Source organism: Myotis yumanensis, unplaced genomic scaffold (genome assembly GCF_028538775.1).
Source record: "Myotis yumanensis isolate MYYU_CA2020_CCGP unplaced genomic scaffold, mMyoYum1.0.hap1 SCAF_3, whole genome shotgun sequence".
In the NCBI taxonomy this organism is placed as follows: Eukaryota; Metazoa; Chordata; class Mammalia; order Chiroptera; family Vespertilionidae; genus Myotis; species Myotis yumanensis.
The window spans coordinates 208,475,413-208,501,992 of record NW_027223754.1 but is presented as its reverse complement, the minus strand read 5'-3'; the positions used below and the strand labels follow the sequence as shown (position 1 = coordinate 208,501,992).

General features: G+C 57.4%; 1 protein-coding gene across 1 annotated transcript; it reads left to right on the top strand.

Moving 5' to 3' along the window:
* The first annotated feature begins 6,200 nt into the window (after nt 1-6,200).
* Nucleotides 6,201-16,664, top strand: CBX6 (chromobox 6). The gene is made up of 5 exons (XM_070411144.1): nt 6,201-6,348; nt 6,525-6,568; nt 6,733-6,798; nt 6,940-7,006; nt 11,172-16,664. Exons 1-5 carry the CDS (start codon nt 6,280-6,282, stop codon nt 12,174-12,176), a joined length of 1,251 nt encoding a protein of 416 aa, XP_070267245.1. The 5' UTR covers nt 6,201-6,279; the 3' UTR covers nt 12,177-16,664.
* Nucleotides 16,665-26,580: the final 9,916 nt, after the last annotated feature.

Genomic DNA, 26,580 nt, shown 5'->3' with positions numbered 1-26,580 from the left:
ATCGATGATGAGGGAATCATCGATTGGCTGCCTCCTGCACGCCCCCTACTGGGAATCGAACCCTGACCTCCTGGTTCACGGGTGGATGCTCAACCACTGAGCCACGCTGGCTGGGCCAGAAGTTCCTGTTTTAAAGCCATCCCAGAACTGCTGGGTCACCCTAGGATGCGGGTCTTTACTCCCACTCACTTGAAGGGGCCCCTGCAGCGGAGGGAGATGAGGAAAAGGAAGGTGCTGTGACAGTGAGAATGTCTCCTGCTCGGCGGGACGCTGGCCCCGGGCAGGCCAGGCGACACTGGTCCCCACTGTGAACAGGAGCAGGGACCGAGGCCGCGATGCTGGGGAGCAGACAGTCAGCAGCCACCTTCTCTGTGCCTCCGGGGCCATGGCTCTAGGGCAGGGGCCTCACTGCTTCACAGATGGGACCGAAGGGGCACCCTTTCTCTGGTGCAGCCTCCCAACACCCACCTGCCAGTTGCCCTCACCTGTCCTTGCATCGAAGAGTCTGGCGAGCCGCCCAGTGTGGCTCAGTAGTTGAGCATTGACCTATGACCCAGGGGGTCAGGGCACATGCCCGGGTTGCAAGCTCGATCCCCAGTAGGAGGCATGCAGGAGGCTACCGATCAATGATTCTCTTTCATCATTGATGTTTCTGTCTCTCTCTCCCACTCCCTTCCTCTATGAAATCAACTTTAAAAAAAAAAAAAAAGAGCCTGGAGAAATGAACACCCCCTACGCCTCGCTAAACAACTGAAAAGGATTTGGAAAGAAAAAGAAAAGTTTCCCAGCAAAACAGGACGAGCCGGAAGAGGACAAGTTTGCACAGAGCTGGCTCCGCTCTGCCGGGAGATGAAAGCAAACAGCCGGGAGCTTTGCGTTTCTTCTCATCTGTTTCCCATTCGCTAGAGGAGGGCGGGATCTCGGGGCAAAGGGGCCCACAGGAGCCAGACGGTCCCTGGGTTTTATCTGTGATTGCTCAGCAGTCAGTTCTCCCAGCCGTGGCCTTGACCGCCGCCATCAGTCCTGCTGGCCTCACTGCGGGCCACCAGCCTCCATAAGCCGGACTCTATCAAAGACAGAAACCAGTCACTGTATTTTGGGGTGTCTTTGTACAGAAGCTTAACATTTGCCCAAACTAACTTCCTCCTTCCTGTTCACCTCTCTGTTAGAGGGTGCCCAAGCATGGAGATTCCAGCTCTTTCCACTTTAAAAAAAAATCTTTATTATTGAGAGTATTACATATGTCTCCTTGTCCCCCAATTATCCTAACACATTTTTTAAAAATACATATATTTATTGATTTCAGAGAGGAAGGGAGAGATAATGATGAGAGAATAATCGATCGGCTGCCTCCTGCACGCCCCCTACTGGGGATGGAGCCAGCAACCCAAGAATGTGTCCTGACCTGACCAGGAATCGAACCGTGACCTCCTGGTTCATAGATTGATGCTCAACCATTGACCCACACTGGCCGGACTCTTTCCACTTTTATTTGCAGCTTTCTGCCTCCTGGACATCCATGGAGGAGGTTTGGCCGTGGCCGACTTGAGAAGCAGCCACCGCGAGGCACTCAGGACCTCTCCACCATCCCACCGCTTTGGCTCTCGGTCAAGCTCACCCTACCCGGCGCTGTCTCCTCCTGTGGTGAGTTCTCTCCCAGAGCTTCGTTTCTGCCCCGAGCACAGAGCCCACGCTGTCCTTCATGACCTGCGAGGCCCTGCACGTGGGCCCCTGCCCGCCTTGCAGACCTCAGGCTCCCCACCCTCCATCCCAGCCCCACGGATCTCCCTCAGACCTGCCGGGCGTGCCCAGGGCCTTTGCACTTGCTGCCCCTGCTGCTGAGAAAGCTCTCCTCCCACATCTAGGCAGCTGGCTCCTTTTCCTGGTGCAGGTCTTAGCTCAGATGTGGCTCCTCAAACGACCTGCCCTGACCCAGCTGAGCACCCCATCCACACACCTGTTCCTCTCTGTCACGAAACCCTATTCAGTCTTTCTATAACACGTATCTGGCCTGAAAATCATCTTTATGTTTTGTGTGTTCATTGCCTGTCTGCGTCCTCATAAGAATCTGAGCTTCCTGCGGCCTGGGATCTGTCCTTTCTCTGCCATGTCCCCAGCGTCTGGAATCATGTTGGCACCCAGGAACTATTAGCTGAGTGGCTACTCAGTGGCAGGGAGCTGAGAGGTACCGGAGGCCCTGCCCTCAGGGAGCTCCTGCTACAGGAGGAGAGGACAGTGACCAGACAGACCTCTCCTGTGTCCCCAGAGCTCTGCAAGCACCACAGGGGGCGAGAGAAGGCTGGCCAGTCCTGCCTGGGGGCCAGGCGTGGCTTCATGCAGAAGAACACCCCCGGACTGAGTTTGGAAACACTTGCAGGTGTTCCCCAGGGGAACCAAAGGGGCACGAGTGTGGAAAAGCAGGGCCATTCAGGAAACAGCAGGCATTTCCATGAGACCAAAGGAAGGGGTGGCGGGATGGGGGGCCATGTGGCTCAGTGGTTGAGTGTCGACCTATGAACCAGGAGGTCACGGTTCAATTCCCAGTCAGAGCACATGCCCGGGTTGTAAGGGGCGTGCAGGAGGCAGCCGAGCAATGATTCTCTCTCATCATTGATTTTTCTCTCTCTCTCCCCGTCTCCCTTCCTCTCTGAAATCAACAAAAATATATGCAAAGGGTTGTGGGCTGGGAGTGAGACCGTCAGGAAGGCCTCCTCCCGGGAGGACGAGCTTGGGCTTCCCCCTTAGACACTGGTGACCCCTGAGAGGGGATTTCGCCCCCGGCTGACATTTCGGCTTCTTCCGTGTGGAAGAGTGACTTGGTTAGAACGGCCTTTCCTGCCAGAATTGGAGCTGCCCATGTCCCTTGCCCAAGTATGGCCGTAGTCAGGCATATTTCCAGAAGACTCTACTGCCCTCCTTCTAAGAATAGTCAGCCTTCCCTGGGGGCGCATGGTTGCACAGCTCTACGGCTCAGAAGGAACTATGCATGGTCCATTTCTTTGGGACGCCTATTGTCACCTGACAGCAGGTCTTCAGCTTTTCTGTCCACAGCTTCCTAAGTGAAATGGCATCACATGGCAGATGTCGTCGGGCAGCGGGAGGAGACGAAGGGTGTCTGAGGGACAGAGAACTTGCGTTCATCTCAGCGTCTTCCATGTTTGGGTAGAAACCCAGTATCCTCAACAGTGAAGTGGGATAATAGTAGCTGCCTTGTAGGATTGTCCTGAGGATTACATTGGTGAACATGGTCTGTACAACACTTGGAGGACTCAGAGAAACATGGCGAGTGCTATGTAAAGTGTTTGGTGTTATTTTTGACCAATGCTTTTTCTTTTTTTAAAAAAGATAGGAATCATGCCTTTCTTTTTCTTGTTTTTTAAAAATATATTTTTATTGACTTCAGAGAGAGGAAGGAAGAGGGAGAGAGGGAAACATCAATGATGAGAGAGTCACATCAATCAGCTGCCTCCTGCACACCCTCCCCTGGGGATCGAGCCCACAACCCGGGCATATGCCTTGACGGGGAATCGAACTCTGGCCTCCTGGTTCATGGGTCAACACTCAACCGCTGAGCAACACTGGCTGGGCTGACCAAAACACTTTCAATTTTTACAATTAAATCTGAGTTTTAGTGGGGGGGGGAAAAACATGTAAGTATATACTGTGTGTGTGTGTGTGTGTGTGTGTGTGTGTGTGTACACGTGTGTCTATCTCTCTTTAGCTATGAGCCGCCGGGGGCATGTGCATACATACATACACTTCCACTATCACAGTGAAGAAGGCTGATAGGAAAAAAAATCGATTCATTTGAAATATGGTGTTGGAGAAGAGCTCTACAGATGCCCTTGATCACCAGAAAGACAAACAAGTAGATTACAGAGCAAATTAAGCCTGAAACATCGCTGGAGGCAAAAATGACAGAACTGACGCTGTCCTATTTCTGGCACATCCTGAGCATGCAGGGTTCTTTGGAAAGAATAACCATGCTGGAAAAATATAGAAGACAGCAGGAAAAGAGGAAAACCAGGTCTGGGATGGATTTGACTTCACCGATGAAGCAGCATGTAACACACGTAACAGGAGGCCCGTCAGGGGGGCGGCAAAAGTAAGGGCCGGAGTGCTGCCGCCGTGAGCCGAGGAATGCCAGCAGCTCCTAGAAGCTCGATGAGGCGAGGAGGAGGTTCTCTCCCGGAAGGACCAGCCCGCGGAGATCTTGGCTTCAGCCCAGTGACACTGATTTGGGACTTCTGGCCTCCAGAGCTGTAAGGTAACAAGTTTGTGTTGTTTTAAGCCACTGAATTTGTGACGATTTGTTATGGTCGTCATAGGGAATTAATGCACCCTTCTTCCAGCACCAGGACCTCAAGCCTGGGCAACTCTGCTTCTGCTGATTTAGCACAAAGCCTTAAAGGGGCTCACAGACGCCGCTGAATGAACTCACAAGTGGATTACTGCTTATCCGCTCCATTCAGCTGCCTGTCTCCCCAGCCTGAACACACACACACACACACACACACACACACACACGTACACACAGCTCATCTGCCCATTCACCCCACCACCCCCAGGAGGGCAGCTCTGTTCTTACACCCAAGCCCACTTGAGGCCAGTCAGCAAACAGCTATTTCTCAAGAGGGTGTTGATATTCAGGGGGTTGGGGGGGGGGCAGTAATTTCTTCCAAGGTAATGATCAGACAAATCTGCAGAGATGCAGGGACGAGACGACGCGGAAATTTTAATGTGGTTGATCTGAAATCGCAAGAACTGAGGTTGCATCACAGAAATGTAAAAATCATCTTCTCGGATAAACAAGTAATGAGAGCAAGAGCCAGCCCTGATCCTTACCGCTTCCCCATTCCTCTCCGCCTCCTTCTCAACCCCACGACAGCCACTAAAATGTAGTGACATCTGTATTTAATGACACCAAAAGAGGTCTACTTTATATCGTTAAGGAAGAGAAGCAGATTCCAGGCGGTGTGAGTCATGCGGTCCCATTTTGTTAAAAAGAAAGAAGTTAAATATATGCGTGTGTTTATACAGGCATAGAACAGAGGCCAGAAGAAGACTCGTAAAGATGGGAACAGATTTTGGTGGAGATTATGGACAATTGCTCTTTTTTTTCTTATTTTATTTTAATTTACAAAGAACAAGACTGCTGATGTCATGAAAATAAAGTTTAAATAATTCAAAATAAAAGAAACGGAGCGTTTGTGTGGCAGGGCAGCTCTGTGTCCATTCTGGGCAGCCCAGGTCTCTCAGCCCCGCCCCAGGTCGGAAGCTGGGGTCCGGTCTCCCCAGGAGTCATGGCGGAGTCGTTAGAAAAGCTGCGGGAGGCAGGAGCGTGGCGTGGCCTGGGGACCTGGGAATCAGGAAACACAGAGACATGATCCCGAGGGCGGTTTCTACCGAATAATCCGAGGATGACCTGCTTCGGGCTCCATGTGGAGCGTGGGGAGCCCGTGCTCACCCCGCGCCCTCTCTGTCCCTCCCCGGGTCGCACATCGTCCTCCCTGCGGTCTTCACCCGCCTCTCGGGTGGAGGCAGGTGCCGCCCAAGATCTCGGCCTAAGGACAGAGGCACCGGACCCCGGCCTTCCTGGGCCTGAGTCACCCACCCCGCCCCTTTCCTGCAGTGGCGTATTTGTTTTAATTCATCTGAACTGGTTACAAAACCACACTCCCACGAATACATAAATAATGGATAAGGTGGGGGGCGGGCTGGGGGGGCAATGTTTTAAAGAAAATCCCGCAGGGCCTGGCAAGGCAACAGCAAATGCATTTCTGCTGCATCACATTTAACTGTTTGCAAACTTCTGCGGGGAAGATGCGCGGCGGCTGCAGACTCCATCGCCCTTCCCCGTTCGGGGCCTATTGAGACTCGCATCGGGGGAACAGGGTTAAAAGGAGGGGGACGCAGTCAGCTCTCCGGGCAGGGAAGATGGAGAGGGGAGCGGAAAGTGTAAGACTGCAAAAGCCCAGCTTCCCACCAGCCCAGCATCCACCCGACTCCGTGCCAGGGCTCCCGCCGACCGGAGAGGCCCCTTTAAGAGCCAGCGCGCGCCCCCGCCCCGCGTGCTCTCACTTTCCATAGCAACGGCCCCGGGGGAGGGGGAAGTCCTGGCAACGGCGCGCCCGCCCGATGGGTCACGTGATGGCCCGCAGCTGGAGCGCGAGCGCGCGCCCGCCCGCCGGGGCCTGTGCGCTGCAGCGCGTGCGCGAGCGGTGCAGCACCGGCCGCGGGAGCAGGGAGTATTATGGGCTGTGGGTGCCGCTGAGCAAGATGGAGCTGTCTGCAGTGGGCGAGCGGGTCTTCGCGGCCGAATCCATCATCAAACGGCGGATCAGGAAGGTGAGCCGCCTCCCGGGGCGGGACGCCGTGTCCCCCAGCCGCTGGCCGGCCCGCGGGCCCTCGGGGCGCTGCGGTCCCGCTACCCCGGGCTCTCGCCCACCCCCGCGCCGGCGCCTCCTCGGGTCCCCGCATCCTCCCCACCCCCACTTTCCCCTTTTTTTCTCTCTGTTTTTCAGGGTCGCATCGAGTACCTGGTGAAATGGAAGGGGTGGGCCATCAAGTGAGTGTCGCGGGGCCCGGGGGCGAGGGGGAAGGGAGGCAGGGTCCGCCAGGCCTTTTTTCCGGGGGCGCGGGTGGGGGGGGGGGGGGCGCTCACGTTTTCCCCCTCGCATGTGCCGCCGCCTCTCCGGTTCTCATCTGTGTTTTCTGCGTGTGACTCGGCAGGTACAGCACTTGGGAGCCCGAGGAGAACATCCTGGACTCGAGGCTCATCGCCGCCTTCGAGCAGAAGTGAGTTTGGGGAGCTGGCGGGGGCGGCGGGGCCGGGGCGCGGCTGGGGCGCCGCGCGGGGGGGACGGGGAGCCGGGCGGGCAGCGCGGAGAGGGGCCCGGGAAGGGGCTCTTTCTAACCTTTTGCGTTTCTCCGCCGCAGGGAGAGGGAGCGTGAGCTGTATGGGCCCAAGAAGAGGGGACCCAAACCCAAAACTTTCCTCCTGAAGGTAACCTGGCCCGGCCCCAGCCGCCCCCTCTCGGGCCCCTGGCCCCGGCGCTGCGCGGGGCCTGCCGGGGAGGGAGAGATCGGCGGCCGCCCAGGCGGGGCGGGCCTTTCCAGACGGGCCCCAGCTGGGCAGGGGGTGGCTCTGAGCCCCTGGCAGCGACCCCGGCCTGTTCTGGCTTCAGCAGGAGGGTTGTGGGAGTTGGGGGCCAGGAGGGGGATCGTCCTCGCTGACAAAGTCAGGGTTTGGGGAGGCCAGCAGGGCTCCAGGAAGGCGGTGTGAATGGAGCAGGTGGGGGCTGCCCAGCTGGGCTGGTGGCAGGGAGGTCACCTCTGCACCTGAGAGCCTTCATCCCCCCCACCCCCCCTCGAGCCAGCTCCCCTTGCACCCTGCCTGGAATTAGAACCCAGGGGGGAGTGAGTGTGGTCTCCCTCATGGCAGGGAGCAGGGCGAGGCATCGGAGGCCACCTGCCCCCAGCTTCCCTCTCTCGCAGGATTTGTTCTGCATGCCTTCCCTCCTCGCTGAGGGATTCAGCTTGAATTTGACCTTAAGTCACTTCACTTTGAGTTCATCACCCAGGCTGGGCCCCTGGCTTCGGGACTCGGAGCCTCAGTTCCTTCCTACCTCTGGCTGTTCCTGGAGGCCCTAATGAGGATGGAGAGCAGGGGCGAGAAAGCATAGCCCGTGAGCCTCGGCAAGGGAGGGAGGCCTAGCTCCAGAGGAAGCCATCTTAGTTTGGGGATATTTTATTTTATTTTATTTTGTTGGTGAGAAAGAGCAGAGTCCAGGAAAGGGGAAGGCAAGATGGCAGGCAAGGCTGCTAGTGGGCCTCCCTGGGCAACTACAGTCTCCGTGTTAGTGCTAAGAAGGTCTCAGGGCCCCTTCCCACCCTGACAGCCTGCGCTTTGTGGCGATTGGTACTGAAAGGGTGGTGAGGACTCTGCAGAGAAGAGGTTGTGCAGAACGCAGAAGCTCTGCATCACCCATCTACCCAAAAGGCTCCGAGCCCAGCCAGAGTGGGGTGGGCGTCTCCAGCCTCGCCTCCCCTCCCCACCCAAAAGGGGACTTGTTTAAGGATTTGCTTTGTATTTCAAGCAGAAGTGAAAGAAATGTTGGTTTCCAGAATGACATGTTTCTGTAACCCCTGGCCCCTGACCTACACATGTCTTAGGGGGTCCATGAAGCAGCCTTAACCCTTGATGCTTCTTAGGAGCAATTATGCAGAGCAGCCAGAGGGCTGGTGTGCCCGCCCCTCAGCGCTGCTGCGCACCCTCTAGCGGTGAAGCGAGTAATAACTAAAATATTGATTCACAAAATGCCTTTTTTTTTTTTTTCTTTCTTTTTTTTTTTAAATAGTTTTAGTTCCTGAGCTGGCTATGGGCCTAATGCAATGCTGAGTCCCCACTTGGATTATCTCCTTTAATACTCTCAACACTCTATGAAGTGGGGAGTATTATCTCCATTTCACAGATGAGAAAGTCAAGGCCCATGGAGGGGATCCCAGCACCCAACTTCATGACTTCACCCTGTCCTGTTCTTCACCCTGCCCCTCAGAGAGTACACATCAGAGTAAGGGGCAAGGTGGAGAAGCACTCACAGGAAACCATGAAGGGACGGGGGGTTGGAGAGGCAGACGAGAGGCCTGGATTGGGTGACGGAGATCAGCTTGATGGAACCCGTGCCCTGTGCGTCACTGAGAGGCAGTGTGTGTAGTGAGCCAGCACTTTCTGCTGGGAACTATTTTGAAGGGAACAGGAGCCCAGGAAGTAGATGGCATTATCCCCATTTACACATAGAAAACAGGCCAGAGGGGTTCCTCCGAGCCATGCCTGCCACCCCGTCAGAATGCTATAAACACTTGGCTGTGGTTGCCATTTTTAAATCAAAGGCTGAAGCAGCTCCTGCCTACAAAAAACTTTCACTCTGGGCAGATAATGGAAAGGTTAAACCAATCCCCTTTTCAAAAGAAAATGGTACATAGTGGGGCAAAAGCAGATTTACAGTTGTTCATATGAAAAATAATTCAAAAATAAACTTTCATATAGTCACAACTCTAAGCCCACTTTTGCCCCATCCTGTATTTAGGAATTATAAAGGAAGAAATGTTTATCGCAGGAAGTTTGGGAACCATACCTTAGAAAAACCTTATTGCTCATAAGATAAGCATGGACAAATTAGTATTGAGTACTTGGTGCACGGAGGTCAGCTGAGAGGCCAGGCACTCTGCTCAGCAGGTGGCGTTAGTGATGGCCGCAGGAGCCACTGTGGTGGGCGCTGCTGTGACTGCACAGATAGGGAAAGAGGCCCGCTGAGCTGGGAGTTCATCCTGGAGCTGATGTTTGCCCACACTCTTAGCCACTCCCCAGGGACTGCCCATCACTGCTGGCCCCTGTCGGAACCATTATTACAGAGGTCCAAGGGCTCAGGCGACATGCAGAGGGAACCGCTCACCGCCTGGGGGGATCAGGCAGAACCACAATCCCTGAGCTCCAGTGGGGTTGAACCTGCAAAAGGCCCTACTTGCTTTCCCTGCCTTTGGGAAACGCTATATGGGAACCAGGTACTGGCTGGAGCAAGAGTTGCTAGTCACCCTGGCAGCGGCAGGCTGGCTCTGTGTGCTGCCACCTAGTGGCTGAAAGAGTTGTTGACCAAGCAACCCTGGAGGCCTAAGTGCCTGGGAGGGCCTGGCATTAAAGTGTACTCCCACATTTTAATGAAAAATACATCCTTCCTTACTCAGCAGATAAGTCAGAAAACACCTCTTCTGGGGGTTGTGGACAAACACAACCTAGTCTTGTGTAAGGGCGGTGCAGGCTACCTCTCAGGTGCTGGTTAAGCCTCCAGTGGTGGTATGGGGTGAGGTGAAGGGACCCCAAACCACAGATCCTGCTCCCAGGGAGCTCACAGACCGTGGGAATGTGGCCTTTTCTTGGCCACACCATCTCCCACCTGGATGAGTGTAGTTGCCCCCTAGAGCCCCCTGCCCTGCTAGGAGCTGGGTGTACCCCTGAAAGAGCCCCCTGCCCCACCAGGAACTACCGACCAGTCAGCCACCTCCACCCTCTCCAGCCATTGCTCTCGGTCCCTCGGCCACTCCGCACCCTCTCACCGCCGACTCTGCCTCCACCGTTTGTCTTACAGCAGCGCCCCGTCAGCAGGCCAGGGGGCCTCTGCGGCCACCTGGGGCCCAGGCACTCAGGAAGGACCAGGGCTCTCCTACTCAGCTTCGTCCTCCAGGACCTGGGCCCCTTTCTGCTTGTCTGGTCACCTGCAGCCTAACTGCCTGTACCTTGTCTTCCCCGAGGAGCCAGCCCCCTGGGTGGAGGCTGTGCGCTCCTAGTTGTAGCCCCAGCAGCTGGCACATCCCCGTCAGCACTTCACAGTGTAGGAAGGATAGACGGGCCACGGAGGTCAGCTGATGGGCCTTGTGAGTCCCTTGCTCTGAACCTGGGGCCACACCCAAGTGTCCCACGATGTAGCAGGTCAGCTGCTGCAGAGCCTGGAGAGTAACAGGTTCCATGCATTGGGGGTGCGGTGGCTGGCTGCCCCCAGAACTCTGCTCAGCTGCCCTGCGCCCACCACTTTAGTGCAGAGACTAGGAAGTGGCCTGTCCCGTGCAGTGGTCAGCTGGGAGGCTAGTCCAAGCTGGAGTGCAGCCTGTTCAAAGGCAGAGAGGGGCCATGGGGAATTAGGGACCCTGCAAGTAGGTCACGAGGGCTGGGGTGCAGAGCGAAGCAGGGAGGGGCCTCCCTCTCCTTTCGTCCCCAAGAATTGGTGTGTGGAGAAGGGCCCGGCCGGGCTCCTTCAGAGCAGGGTTGGTCCAGGGCTTCCAAGCGGCATCCCAAGCGTTGACACTCCTGTGTCAGCAAGGACAGCCCCCACCCGTCCGCCTCTGGGCCATGGCCGGGCCCATAGCCGAGCTCGCATAGCTGGTGTGGGTCTCGCAGCTGGGGCTGGGCTGGGTCCAATCTGCCTCCGGAACCTCAGGCACTTGCCTCGCCTGTGTGCCTCTGTCCTTCATCTCTAAGATGGGTCAGGAGCAGACGGATTCTCCTGATGCTCACAGGGTGGTTTAATGAGCCCATTTGTGTGAGTGGCTGGTGCAGGGGTGTCCAGAGGAGGGCAGCAGGAAGCCGGCCCGCACCAACCCCTCCCTGTACCCCCCAGGCGCGGGCCCAGGCCGAGGCCCTCCGCATCAGTGATGTGCACTTCTCTGTCAAGCCAAGCGCCAGCGCCTCCTCGCCCAAGCTGCACTCCAGCGCAGCCGTGCACCGGCTCAAAAAGGACATCCGCCGCTGCCACCGCATGTCCCGCCGCCCCCTACCCCGCCCAGACCCCCAGGGGGGCAGCCCGGGCCTGCGCCCGCCCATCTCTCCTTTCTCCGAGACCGTGCGCATCATCAATCGCAAGGTGAAGCCTCGGGAGCCCAAGCGGAACCGCATCATCCTGAACCTGAAGGTCATCGACAAGGGCACAAGTGGAGGGGGTGCTGGGCAGGGCGCTGGAAACCTGGCCCGCCCCAAAGTCCCCTCTCGGAACCGCGTCATCGGCAAGAGCAAGAAGTTCAGCGAGAGCATCCTGCGCACGCAGATCCGCCACATGAAGTTCGGCGCCTTCGCCCTGTACAATAAGCCGCCCGCGCCCGGCCCTCTGCCGGCCCCGCCAGCCAGCAAGGCTGACCTCGCCGCCTCCACCGCCCCGGGGCTGCTCCTCGCAGCCCCCGCTGCCTCCTATGATGCCCGCAGCTCCAGCTCCTCCGGCTGCCCCTCGCCAGCACCACAGTCCTCCTCTGACCCTGACGACTCACCCCCCAAACTGCTCCCCGAGACCATGAGCCCATCTGCCCCCGACTGGCAAGAGCCGGAGGTGCTCGACCTGTCCATCTCTCCCGAGTCGGCAGCCACCAGCAAGCGGGCACCTCCCAACGCCACTCCATCTGCCAGCCAGGAGCCTCCCCCCGCCCCCGAGCCCGCGGGCACCTCCTCTGAGCCGGAGGCTGGGGACTGGCGCCCTGAGATGTCACCCTGCTCCAATGTGGTCGTCACTGATGTCACCAGCAACCTCCTGACGGTCACTATCAAGGAGTTCTGCAACCCTGAGGATTTCGAGAAGGTGGCTGCTGGGGTAGCAGGCTCCGCTGGTGGGGGTGGCAGCAGTGGGGTGAGCAAGTGAGGGGGCTCCAGCAAGGAGGAGGCTTTGGGGGGGCCCTCCTGCCAAAGGCCACACTCTTGCTCCCACCCCCACCCTCAGACACCCGCCTGTGCTTTGCTTGTATCCAGTGGCTCATTGTTAACCCTGGGATGGGTTGGGCAGTTGGAACCCCTTGCAGCCCAGTGGGGTCAGTCCTGGACCAGATTAGGGCTGGAGTGGGGCAGAGGCACTGGGAAGTCCTCTTGTCGTTGGCCCTCACTCCCCATGCACAGTGGGGCCCACTGGGTGACTCCTTGGGAGCCCCAGAACCCGGGGTTCAGCTGCCTCCTCCACATCCTGCTCTGTCTCCCCAGCTTGCTTCCAGCTCTCGCGCGCACAGCATCTGATTTCTCGGTGCTAACCGGGCAGCCGGGGGGCCCTTGAGGAGACCCCCTCCCAGTATGGGCACCATTCCTCTCCTTCCTCCAGGTGCCGGGGCCAGAGGGGCAGGGATGACAGAGACCAGGCAGGTTGAGGAGCCCAAAGAGGGTGGCAGTGCCCAGAGCATGTGTCTGCCCACTTCCGGAGGAGACAAGCGCTCCTTTAGGCCCCACCCACCTCTCTACTCACCCCCGTCTGGCAGGTGGGGGGAGCTGGCAGGACCTCACCTGCCACAGCCTCCCAGCATCGAAAGGCCCTTCAGTTCACGACCAAAGGTGCTACCAGAGCCTGCGCGGACACTTCCCGCCGTGCATGTGCGCGTATGTCTGCAGCCGCTTGCTGTGTGTTTCCGTGTGCAGCCGGCACGGGGTTCAGGCTTTCCAGGCGGCACTCTTGAGGGTTCCTCAGAATAGGGTCGTCGAAGGCCTGGACCTTCCCTTGCCGGCAGCGGGGCCTGTGGAGGCCGCCAGGCCTATCCTCCCGGCCTGGGGGTGCTGGGGACATGCATCCCCTGCCCATCTCCCGTGGGGTGGTCAGCCGGACCAGCCAGGCCTCTGTGGCTGCGCACAGGGCATGGTGGGGCCTGAAGTAGCAAAGGGAGACCCCGTCCGAGCGTCCCCTTGCTCCTGGGTGCTGTGGGGAAGGAGGAAGCCTGGAACTGTTCTCCAGGGTCTCCAGCTTCTCCTCCCCTCTTGTCTGCTTCTGACCGCTGAGGCTTTCTCACGGCGCAGCCTCCTCGAAGCAGCGGGAGGCCTCCTGTGCCCTGGGCAGCTTTCTCTCCCTCTGCTGCCAGGGAGCGGAGGCATCCATGCCAGTGGCAGAGACCAAAGCCCCAGCGTTAATCCAGACACTGGGAGGACAGGCAGGCCAAAGTGGGGGGCCGAAGAGGAGGCCTGTGTTCTTCAGAAGAGCAAGGGTTTGCAGGGCCAGGGGTCTGGTGCGTGGGGGGTCGGGGGCAGCCCTGGGCCATTGGCTGTCTCGGTTTGGCGTGAGTGGCACGCCCTGTGCCCTGCGTGAGCTCGGTGTAGCTCCCCGGTCTGTGCGGTGACGGGTGTCAGCTCAGAGCATGATGGCAGACGGTAGGAGGAGGCAGAGGGATCCAATTAGGAACAGGACGTGCCGGAGGACTCTTTCTTCCAAGTCTCCCACCAGGGGCTGCAGCCAGGCCTCTGGCCCTCCCCACCCCAGGGTGTAGAGCGAGGGCCCTCGGAGGGTTTGGGGGGCTGGCACTCCCGGACCCTCCCCACCTGCCCTTCGTGTTGGCTCTGTGGCTGCCCAAGTGCCAATTGGCTTCCCCCAAATAAGGGCTGGTTTTCTCCTCTGTCCTTGGAGGTGATTTCCCCCGACCCCTCACCCCGGGTGAGCGGCCACCTGGGTGTCAGTTACAGGTGTTTCCAGAGACCATAGAAATGTGTTTTCCTGAGAGTCTGTGTCATTCGTGACTTTTTGTAAAGAAGTTGTGTTTTCAGAGGTGATTTTATGACAGGAAAGTGAAAGAATTAGTTTTGCAAAAAACAAAAAAGAGGAAAAAAAAGAAATAGAAAAAAATATTGTGGGATTCCTATGGGGTTGGGGAGGGAGGGGAGAAGAGATATTTAAAGAAAAACTGGTAACGCAGTGATTGCACATTGAGGCGGCAACGTTAGGGCAGGAGTGGAGGGCGGCCGGGCTGGGGCGGCTGCCTGCCTTCACCGTGAGGCCGAGAGAGCCCGCCCCGCCCTGGCCCAGACCCATGCCTGTCCTCGCTCCAAGGAAAGGATGCTGGCTGGTTCCAAGAGAACTAGCCGGAAGCTGCAGGGCCACGCACATGGAGCTGAGATTTGGGGAGGTGGGGCAGGCAGCGGGGACCCGTCGTTGGTGACTTTCTCCGGGAAGCCTGGTGAGTCAGTGCAGTTGGGTTTCTTGCTCTCCTCCGATCCTTCCTTGTTGGGCCATCTGGTCCCTCCCACCGCCACCCCATGGGGGACGTCTCCCTCCCCGTCACCCAAAGACCAGGACCTCCTGTGCTCCCCTGGCCATGGAGGGGGACCAGGCTTCAGGAAGACAGGAGCTGCAGACTTGGGGAGACTTAGGTGGTGACCCTAAGGGGTTGGGGGTTAGCATGGAGAGAAGGGCATGCCTACCCCTTCTCTTTCCACTGGTGGATGGTTGCCACCCTGACCCCTAGCCTTGCAGCCTCACCCCCCTGGGCATGTGCAGAGGCGCAGAGGCACACAGGCACACTGCTCTGAGATGTGCAGCTCCCTGGTGGGCCTGAGTGGGCGGCGTCACGAGCAAACAGCCCTGCTGACCCCCCTCCCAGGGTGGCTGGGAGCAGGGTCCCGCGCACCCACACACGCTTGCACGGATCAGCCTCCCATGGGCCCTTCCCCCTTGCTGCTTTTCCATTTGCCTAATTACCAAGCAGAAGTTGCAGTCTGGTTTGCTTTATTTTTACATGTGAAATACCCCCATAGCCGATCTCCCATCTTCAAGTATTGGTTGGGGCATCGGTCATGTCCCCTTAATGCCACCCCTTCCTACCCACATATCATAGGAAACAGGTGAGGTTTGGTGTCTCTGGTTTGAGATGGGAAGTTGGACCATCCCTGTGTTGTTCCCTCTCTGACCCTCATTTGCCCATCTGTGAAATGGGCGTATGGGCAGCAAGGCCTCTTAGGAAAGCACTGCTGGTGTCCAGGCAGCGGCTGAGGATTAGGTAAGTGGTGGTTGCGGTTGCTGGCCCTGGGCCTCCAGCCCCCCAGCCCCTTTTGTCCTCACCCTGCAGAAGGGTCAGGGTCACCATGAGTTCCATCCTTCCTCGGCCCTGGAGAGAGGTGATGATCAAGTCCCCAGCCTCACTGAGGTGGGCAGGGTTGGAGAGATCACCCCGTTTATGGAAACTGGGGCTCCGAGAGGCAGGGATGCTGCATGGGAGTGTTCTGGCCTTCGGCGTTTTTAAATCCTGGGCCCTGGGCCCTGGAGCCAGGGGTCCTGGGTGGGGGGTCAGCCCAGAGTAGGAAGTGTTGGCTCGGGCCTGGCCTCTGGGCAGGTGAACACTGGCTCTCCCACCTGGGGCTTATGGGTTTGGTTTGATTTTGCACTTGGCCCACCCGGACAGTGGAGCCCCGCCTGTCAGCTCCACCCCCGATGCACTAGCCCAAGGCAGCCCTTGGGGGCTTGTATGGTTTAAGGAATCACTTTTTAAACAAAAGTGTTTAAAGGTTTTTGTTTTTCTATCTGCATCTCCTGTCAGATTCAGAAAGCCCAGAATCATGGCCTCAAACTACAGGAGAGGGTCTCCCAGCCGGACCTGACCCATCCTGCTGACCGTCACCAAGAGGCCAAATGGGGCAGGCCGGGTGGGGACTGGGAACCCCTCCCAGGCCTGCAGGTGTCCCCTCCCCCCAAGGAGTCAGCGCCTCACTCCAACAGTGAGTGAGCCCTACTGTGTGCAATGCTTCCGCCAGGCAAAGGGGGGCTGATGGTGTGACGGGGGACCCTTCACAAGAGGCCAGCATGGAAGGAACGGTTCTGGGGCCCGCCCCTACCTTGGCCAGAGTGGAGATGGAGACTTCTTTTTTGTTGGTTTTAATTTAAAAACAAAGGCCTAAAGAAATGTATCTTATAATTTTTTTTAATTTTTGAAAAGCTCATTTAATGAACTGTGCACGGATGAATTCTATATATATAAAGTATACGTATATAGCTCTATATTTGGGGGGGCACTCTTTTCTCTTTCTCATTTTAAAAATGAAGTGTTGTTGCCTTTGTCTGTGGTTCAACCATCCAGCTCCCAGCTGGCTAAACTTTGCCTCCGGTGGTTAGAGAGGAATCGGGGGAGTCGGCAGGCCCCAGGGGTGGGCACGCCCCCCCTGCATGAAGGGTCCTTGTCCACCTGCCCCAGAGGCTGCAGGGGGAGAAGACAGCCTGTTCCGGGTGTGGGTTTTGGTTCTGTTCTGGATTCGGTGGTCTGGGCCGGGGGAGGGGGGTCGTGCCGATTACTCTCGTCTTGTACGTTTTGTTCTGCTGCTCTTTAATATTGTATCAACGCCAGGAAGGGGGCCGGGAAGCTTGCTCCCCAAATAAATTGTCACATTCCAACGCTGAGGTCTGGCCCTGGTGGCGTGTCTGTCTCATTTCTTCCTCTGTGGCTGGTCTGTAGAGAGCATCGGCCTGCCTCCTGCCACAGCCGCCAGCACCCCCTCCCTCTGCCTCACAACCTGGAGGGGAGCTGAGCTGGCGGAGTGCCCATCACAGGTGAAACCGGTGCCTGCCACCTCCTGGAGCCTGGAGGATGCCAACTAGGCAGGCATGTGGAGGGTCGGAGGGTCCGCCACTGCCTGCTCCCCGACCCCCGCCCCCCGCCCCCCGCCCCCCACATTGGAACCGCATCACCCACGGGGGACTGTGGGGCTGGGTCCCTGACAAGCTTATCACCCAGAGGCCGAGAGAGCGGCCCAGCGGGGGGCATGGCTGCCCGTGCAGTGGCTCCACAGTTTGGCACGATGTTTTGATAACAAGGTTGGGAGAAACGTGTCTCCTGGCACTCGTGTGCCTCCTCTGATTGGACGAGCCCTCTTCCCTGCAGGAGCCTGTGGGCCTTACAAGCTGCACCAGGCCTGCGCTCTGCCCAGGAGCTGTCCCTCTATCCACTCGCCAGGCCTCGATTGGGTGTCCCGTCCAGCCCCACCCCCCTCGCCACCCTCCCCCTCATCCCGGCCTTTCCCATCTCTCCTCTCCCCACAGGTCCAACCCGCCCTCCTTCCTCAGAACCTCCCGTCTGCAAGGCTCCAGCTCTCAGCCTCTAGAGAGCCCCCCACTCTCAGGGTCCTGTCCCCCCCCTCAGCCTGGCAGCCCGCTCCGGTGCTGGCTCCCTCCTTGCCCCAGGCGTTCCCTCAGGTGCCCCTCCCTGTCCCCAGCTGCCAGCAGGACATGTGGGAGCCTGGCCCTGTCTGGTCCTAGACACAGGCCGCAGGACCCGGCAGGTAGATGGGAAGGTGGGCGAGGGGCTGGAGTCCAGCCGTGAAGTCGGGGTCGGCCTTCCTCCACGCACCTGCCCCAGGTCACGCCCCTTGCCTCCCCCTTGTCATCTTGCCCAGGTTTGTCCTCCACAATCCTCATTCAGGGCTTCTTTACAATTCAAAACCAAAAACCATGAGTTGTCAGCGCACTGACCAAATGCAAAGCACCGGGGAGCACTTGGGTCGCTCCTCATCCCCTCTGATCCCCCTCATCCCCCACCAGTGCCCAGTGAGGCCTGGCGTGAGGAGCCATGTCAGGAGGGCCACAGCGATCAGCTCACCTGCCTGAGGTGACTCGGTGGCACTCAGGTGGCCCCGGGGCTTCTCTCCCGGCCCCTCTGGCCCCAGACCCCCTGCTCTCTGGGCCTGAGCACATGGGGACGGCCTTTGTCGGTGAGCGTGCCCTGAGGTTAGAGCCCCTCGGTCCCTTAGCACAAGGCAGGCCGTTGCTTGCTAAGCAGCTACATCTGTTACTAGTTGCGGGAAAGAGGGTGAGCGAGGCAGCTTCGTGACGGGGGTCGCAGGGTTTGTGAGGGGCCCAGGCAAGATCCTGAGACTCAGCTCAGCAAGCCTGACGCCACAACACCCCACCGAGATGGGTCGTGGGGTACATGCAGCTGCTGCTGGCGTCTCGGGGTCCATCTGTCCTGCCCCCACCCCTTGCCTCACCGATTCCTGGGTCTCACAGGTACAGGTGAGCTGTGGGGTGAAGCTCAGGAGGGGGCAGGTAAGGATCGGGTCGGGATGGGGTGAGAATGACCATTCTGCACACTTACTTGGTCGTTTTTTAGAAGCTGGAAATTCTGTCCTTGTCAAGTTGTGCCTGAAGTGCAGAGGGGGATCGGGGTGGTGCCGACCCCCTCAAGCCAGATCCCAAGCCAATGTGTCCATCCCGTACCCCGTTCAGGCTGCTGTCTTCTGAGCTCACACTGCAGAAAGGCCTGTGGGAGGCTGGGGTGGGCGGGGGCTGCGTGGAGGGGGTTGAAGGGAGAATGGGGGATATCTGTAACACTGTCAACAATAAATTTAAGATTTTTTTTACTTTAATGTTTTTTAAAAAGGCCTCTGGCCCTGACAGGCTGAGCTCCGCAAGGACCCCGCTCACAGCGGTGGGGACATGAAGGCAGTGGCAGGTGCCTGGCCCCCCCCCTCCCCCCGGCCTCCAGGCAGCCATGCACTCGGAGCTGACTTGAAGTCACTCTGGTGAGCTATTGGAGGCCTGGGCTGAGGCAGAGGGACAACCGGAGTGGCCAGAGCGAGGAAGGTTTGGAACATTGAGGATTCGGTGGTTGGCTTCGAGTGCTGGTGAGAGGGGCCTCTAACAGCACCCTGGGGTCTGCTGTAGCAGGGGAGCCAGCATGGAGGAAGGTGAGCGGTTTGGGACACGTGGAGTGTGAGCCAGGCAGAGGGTCTGGGAAGGATTTTCACCCGTGGAATTGAGGCTCGGAACAAGTTCCCGTCCCGCAGGCACTGCTGGAGACATCTGTCCCTTTAAGGAAGACTCTGTCCCGGGTGCACCTCAGCTCTGAGAGGGCTGGTCACCACTGGAGACTTAGGTGCTTAGGTCCAGAGGCCATGGGATACCCAGGCCACCTCCCCCACCTGCCCCCATCAGACAGAGGAGGCGGCAGGGCAGGGTGGGGGCAGTGGGCTTCCCGGGCCACTCGGAGGCAGGAGTGGAGCCCAGGTTCCCGGCACAGTGGATGTAACCTCCTGAGGAGCCACTCTATACGGGACACTAGGTAAAGTGTCACAGACCCCTCTTACTAGTGAACACCCACTGAGCCTCCAAGATAGTAAAGAAATCCCCAGGTACCGAACACCCAGGGAAGCCAGGACCGGAGTGACAAGCAGAGGCGGTCCTTTGGCTGCTGGGTGTGTGGGTGGCACGGGGACCAGCGTGGGGCTGTCGGCCTTTGCTGATCTTGGGAACCAAGGAGTTTGGGGTTGATATCGATGTAGGGATGGGAGGCAAGGCCTTGGGCCCTTGCCAAAGGAGATTCGGAACCAAGACGCCTGAATAAGGGTGAGCCCATATCCTCAATTGAACGAGCAAATAAGAGGGGAAAATTGCCCTTTTTCAAAAAGAGGAAGAAGTTGTCAAAGTTGTGTGTCTCACCTTTCGGCTCCTTTGGAAAACTAAAATAAAGAGTCTCATTTAGGAAACTAACTCTAGGCTTTCCCTAACAAATTTGAGGTCTGGATTTTCATTAACCACATGGTCTTAGAACTCCCAAGTCTGGAAATTAATATAGAAGGCGCCCACAGAGCAGGCGGCAGTACCAAAGGCAAGCCTCCCGGAGGGACAGCCCCACAGTAAAGGCCACACGGGATTCTCACAGATAAAACCCTTGGAAACATGAGCTCATAATCCAAAATTACAAAACACACAAACCCTCAAGACACAAGAACAAACAGCTAAACCACAAACAGTACCTATAGACTCCTGCACCCGATTCATTGTTTTCCAGCACACGTTGGTAAGGACATCATGCAAGTCCCAATAAATTTCAAGAAATTGGCATCGTGGGTCATGTATAATTAAGCTAAAAATCCAAAAACGAAAGGATAACTAAAAAAGCAAAACCTCCTGTATTTGGACAGTAGCCCAGGTCTCTCTTTCCTCTTCATCTTGCTCCCTCCCCAACCTTCTGAAGATTCTAGAACAATGAGATTCCAGGACGGATGTGAAAACGCTAATAGACGGCAGCCACACAGGAGGTGACAGCAGATCAGAGTCACAGCTCAATGGGAACAGATCTCCCTCTGGTCCCTCCGCGGGGGATGTGACCTTCATTAGAACAAAAGACCAGTCTCTGCCGTCTTTTCCAAAGGATGAGCTCAGAGTGTGACAAGGACACGAGCCACCATTTAAATGGCAGCCGCCAGCCCTCAGCCTTTATGAGCCAGAGGGTCTGGGAGCATCCATGCAGAGACAAGGTGGGCTGATGAGAACGGGACAAAGCCGGGTGGCAGGGGATCTCGGAGCTGTGACACAGAGACAAGCCCCCTGCCAACCGCCCCCTGCCTCCCTTGCCTGATGGCCTAAAATCCCAGCACGAGCAACACGCCCTTTCGGGGGGATTGGGCGGTCTCTAGGGGTTCCGTTAAGGATGGATGCTCTCATCTGTGCACAGGAAATGAGACACTTTGGAAAAGGCGAATGTGGACTTTGCCCCCCGCGGGGGCTCATTAAAATGAGGGTCCTCTCACAGGCTCCCTCGGCAACCCCCATGGGCACTTGGGGCTCAGTTTCCCTGCAGCAGCGACCTAGAGGGGGCTCGCTGGCCTTGTCACCCCTGACCCCTCCCCATCTCTCATCCGCCTGCGTACCAGCCTGTCACAACTCAGACACCAAGAGACCCCGGTCAGGTTCAGGCGGCCAGGTTGGAGGCTGCTCGGTCACTTGCCCTCTTGGGGCTCGGAGCTCCTTAGCAGTAAAGGAGCCAGGACTCCCTACTTGGCAGGTCACTTGGGGGGACTGAAGGTGATAGCTGTGAGAGGGGGGAAGTTCAAGCACAGCTTGTGGGTAAGAAGAGGCGTCTTCCGGTCTGGGTGTCCCAGCTGTGCTCACCGATTCCTGGTGCCTTCCTTCCAGGAGCCAGCTTAGTAGAAAGCAGTGGAGGCATCCAAGCTCTGCCAGCTGTGTGGCCTCAGGCCAGCCATCACCCTCTCTGGGCCTCTACCCTCTTCTGTAAGATGGAAGAGAGGGCCTCCTCTAACTGCCCTCCCCAACTCAGAATTACCCTCGGGAGGGGAACCAGCCTGTGCAGAGCGGACTTTACAAGGATTCACTCATTACCCGGTGTAATGCGGACGTTTTTTCAATAGATGGAGTAGCACGTATGTTGATATATATGCGATTTGATATGTATGCTATTTTGTTGTATTGACAACAAGCTTCAAAACTTCATGTCAAATTTTCTGAAGGTGTTACCATCATATTTTTACGCTTAAAAATGTCAAATTTCATGCCCAAAAAAAAGCATTTGCAGGAAATTTTAATTCATTATTTTATTTTGAAGAAAAGTGCTGCTGAAAGTTATTGTATACTTCGGGAAGCTTATGGTGAACATGCTCCAGCTCAAGATACTTGTGAACGCCGGTTTAAACACTTTAAAAGTGATGATTTCTATGTGAAAAACAAAGTACGTCCAGGTCAACCGAAAAAGTTTGAAACCAACAATTAGAAGCATTATTGGATGAAGATGCTTGTCAATCTCAAAAACAACTTGCAGAAAGATTGAACGTTGCTCGGCAAACAATTTTCCATCATTTACAAGCAATGGGAACGATTTTAAAGGAAGGAAAATGGGTGCCACATCAACTGAATGAAAGACAAATGGAAAACCCAAAAGTCATCAGTAAAATGTTGCTTCAACGGCACAAAAGAAAGTCTTTTTTGCATTGAATTGTGACTGGCGATGAAAAGTGGATTTATTTTGAGAATCCCAAATGCACAAAATCATGGGTTGATCCAGGTCAACCATCAACATCAACTGCAAGGCCATATCTCTTCAGAAAGAAGACAATGCTCTGCCTTTGGTGGGATCAGGAAGATGTGGTGTGTTATGAGCTTCTAAAACCAGGTGAAACCATGAATACTGATCGCTACCGACAACAAATAATCAGTTTGAACCACGTTGTGATCGTAAAATGACCAGAATGGGCCAGAGGACATGGCAAAGTAATTATGTTTCATGATGATGCACCACCACACACTTCAAAACCAGTTAAAGACACGTTAAAAGATCCTGCCTGGCAAGTATTAACCCACTCGCTGTATTCACCAGACCTTGCTCCTTCAGATTCCCACTTGTTCCGATCGATGGCACACGCACTTTCTGAGCAGCACTTCAAACGTACGAAGAAGTGGAAAATTAGGTCTCTGAATGGTTTGCCTTAAAACAAGAAATTGGACATTACTTTGAATAAAGCACTTTTGATGTTTCTCTTGAAATTATCGTGTTTTCTTTGATTACAAAATCCACATTATTAACCGATACACCTGGTAAACGCTCACGGCCCAGAGAGCACAGTACCCACAATGTCTAGATGAGGGGACGGAGACCCAGAAAAGTGAAAGCACTTTCTCAAAATCCCTGCATGGAGGAGGCAGAATTTGAACCCATACAGTCACACCCACTTGCCAACATCCTCCCTGCAGAGCGCAGTGGGCGAGGGCACAGTCACTGGAGCTGGACTGTCTGTCTATGTGGGACCCTGGGCAAAGCGTTTACCTCTGCTGTGCCTCAGTTTCCCCATCTGTAAAAGGGGGATGGGAGTAACACTCCCTTCCCGGTGGGATCGCTCCGCTGCGTGCTCCGCCGGCCAGGCGCTGAGCTGCACACGGGGGCTCTCCTGTGGCATGAACCCTCCCGTGGAGCAGCCAGGAGAATGGGGAGAGGGGCTGAGTCACGGGCTCCGGGCGGCCCTGTTAGCAAGTCGTGACGCTGGGATTGAAACCCAGACGCCCGGACTTCAAAGCCCATGCTCCCGGCCATCTGCTCCACCTGCATGTGATGGCCTCAAACTGCAGGTTCAAAACCCATCTCCCACTGCAAATTGGCACCCCGCACTGGCCGCCTGACTCACCACCTTCCCGAGTCGGGCCTGAACCCCGCGCCTGGATTTTGACTCATCCTTTCCCGGCCAGTCACCAGCGTCAGTGACTAACTGCCCCTTGATGGAAATGCCGCTCGGATCCCTCCCCTCCTCCTCAGCCCTGCTGCACGCTCCCGCCCAGATCCCCCGAGCTGAGGACAATGTCACCAAGTACCCCTGTTCCAAAGAGCAGACCTGCAGGGTCTGGGCCAAAACCTCAGCCCTCCCAGGCCGCGTGGCCAAGGGGCCGGTGGGGGGTGGGCGGGTGCAGAGGGAGCTCTTCTTAGAGACGGTGGGCCTCGCTCCCCCGCCTCAGCCCAGAGAGCCCGAGAGCATGGCCTGTGTCCCCTGGAATTTGGGAGGGGAGGTGACTAGGGACAAAAGTGAGGGGCGGCGAGAGTTACCCGTTTCCACAGGCAGGGACCAGGCAGCTTTGGGAACAGCCGCACACACTCCCAGCATCCTGGGCCCAGCAGGAACCTTGCCGAATGTGGCTGGTTTGAGGTCATTTTGACCTAGGATCCTGCCCCGGGAGAACTGAGGTGGTGGTGGAGGGGGGTGGCGGTTGTGTGCACGTGATCCTATCAGAAGAACCTGTGTTGGGCGGACCCGGAAGACAGATGCTCAGTTGGTTGCAAGCCCCTGCCTGTCGGGATGCTCTGCCCAGGGCGGACCTGCAGGTGGGCGATCTCTGGTGGTGAGGCAGGAGGGGTCTCTGAAGAACCCAGGAAAGTGTCCCTAGTGAGGAAGAGCCAGTTTCCAGGCACCTGACCCTCCTGAGCACACCTGAGCCATCCAGGTCACCTGCCGCCTCTGTCCTCCCTGCCCCGAGCTGCAGCCCTGCGGAGACCAGAGGCACCTGTGGGGGAGGAGGGCGGAGCGGGGCACATTGGGTATGAGAGGAGCCCACGTGCCGCCGTCCTCATAACCAGGTGTTTGCATTTAAGGAGACTCGGGCTGGGGGAGCCGCGAGGCTTTGACTCGAGCTTAAAGCTTTGCTATTAGACCAGACTAGTTGAATATCTAAAAACTAAGGTGAAGTCCAGAGTGACTGAGAAAGCTCTGAGCTCTGCCCGAGAGCTCGCCCAGCGGAAGGAAAGATTGGGCCAACAGAACGAGGCGGCCACTGGGAAAGAGTGGGGCAACTCCTGCCTGCGGCCTGCCAAGCCCAGCTCCTCTGTGTCCGTCCCTGCCTCTGCCTCCTCGCGGGCGTTCTGTGTTCCCTCCCGCTGTGCCCGCCCCTCGAGCCCCGTCCCTGTCCATCGGGCTCAGGCCCCCAGAACCGCCTTCCCGGACTGAGCTTCCCTCCAGACACAGCACATCCTCGTGGTCATGAGCTTGGCTGTCTGGGTCGGAATCCCAGCGCCTCCACTTGGCAGCTGAGTGACCTGAAGCAAGTTGCTTAACCTCTCTGCGCTTCAGCATCGCTGAATGTAGCATCGCACTGGGCAGAGCGGCACAGCTATTCCACTGGGGCCTGTGAGGCTTCCCATGGTCACAGATGGAACACTTGGGAACACACAAAGGAGCTCCCAGTGTTAGCGTTCGCCTGGGTGACCGAACGCCTCCTGCTACCTGGTCTTGGGCACGTCCTTTCCCCTCCCTGGTCTCAGTTTCTGTATCTGAAAAAGAAATCATTCCGCGTGGGGCTCATTTGCTGGTGGCTGATGGTGGGGGCTGGCAAACGTCACTGAGCAGAGACCCAGGCCCAGGCCCCCGCCAAGGTGGTCCAAGATTGGGGCTGGCGGGCTCAGTGGGCAGGAGCAGCGAGGGTCCCACCGTCCGAGCTGCCACTCCACCTGGTCTCCTGCTCATCTCTCCTGCCAGCCTCTGAGAGTCTCCCCAACTTGCCACTCTCCGCCCCTAGGGGTCACCTGGGATACGTGAGCCAGACCAGGAAATCCCTGGGATTTGAGGTGGATCATCTGGGCACCCTTGGTTCCTGAAGACACACCTGAGTGGCCACCCACAGGGGCTCCCGGTCCTCCCCTTGCTCTGGCCTCATCGCAAACCTCTGCCAGCTCTGTGTCCCTTCCCTGGCTCTCCTCCTCTCGCAGGCCTTTCATCGTTCCACAGGCAGCACAGGCCTGTCCACACCCATTTCACAGACCGAGGAAGGAAGGTTCCCACGGCCTAAAACTCAGCTTCCTGCCTCACCTCCAAGTTCAGTGTCTGCAGATCCTGGGGGTCATCAGAAACCCCCCTCTTCTGGAGAAGCTGGTTCCACCGTGCACAAAGGAAATGCACCCCCCTCCCCCAACACACACCGGGTGCCCGTGACCTAGACAGGACGCAGGCACGGTGCAGCACCTCAAGGAGCCCTCAGCCTTGCGGGGAAGTGACAGGCCAGTGCAATGGGCGCTGGGTGAGGGCAGGTGGGGGCCGTGGTGGCCAGTGGGTATAGGAGGATCCTGGGGAAGGGCCTGGAGAAGGGTGGTCTGGGTCCAGGGCAAAGGGAAGGCCCAGGCGACACTTGGCCGCCTGCTCACGGGGCAGGAGTGAGAACACAGGATGTGGGATCTGAAAAATCCAATCCCAGGTGTGCACCCACTGACCACGAGACCCGGGCGAACTGCTGCCTCTCTCAGAGTTTCTATTTCCTTGCTGGGAAACAGGGATGGTGATGGGGCTCCAGGGTTGCCGCAGGGAGGGTCTGGCAGAGTGAAAGGTGTGGGGAGGGGGAAGGACAACCTGATGGTGGTGGCACAGTAGGAACACAGGCCCCGCCCTCACAGCGCAGAAAGGGGCGGCGTTACTCACTCCTTCCCGTCTTCCTCGGCTGGGCCTGGACCCAGGCACACACACTGCAGCCAACTCCCCGGCCCCCTGCAAGGAGGACACCCGCTTCCTCCTGAGCCGGGAACAGATGTCCCCGCTTCCTGCCGGAGCCTGGGAGCAGGGTTGGCTCCTGTTGCAGCTTCCAGGGAAGCAGAAACCCTGGATGGAAATCTCCGGGCTTCCCCAGAGAGGAAAGCTCCCCTCCTCTGGCTTCTGCCCCTCCCCTCTGGCCTGGCTCCTAACCCGGCACCCGCTGCTCCTGGGCAAACGTCTCAGGCCCTCCCTGAGCCCTGCTTCCCCCGGGAAGGGCTGTGCTGGTCTCCATGGTGCCCAGCTCTGCTCAGAAATGGGATGGGAGCCCTCGCTGGTTTGGCTCAGTGGATAGAGCATCGGCCTGCACACTCACGGGTCCAGGGTTTGATTCTGATCAAGGGCACATGCCCGGTCAAGGGCACATTCCTTGGTTGCAGGCTCGATCCCCAGTAGTGGGCATGCAGGAGGCAGCCGATCAATGATTCTCTCTCATCATTGATGTTTCTCTCTCTCTCTCCCTCTACCTTCCTCTCTGAAATCAATAAAAATATATTTTTTAAAAAAAGAAATGGGATGGGAGGAGGAGA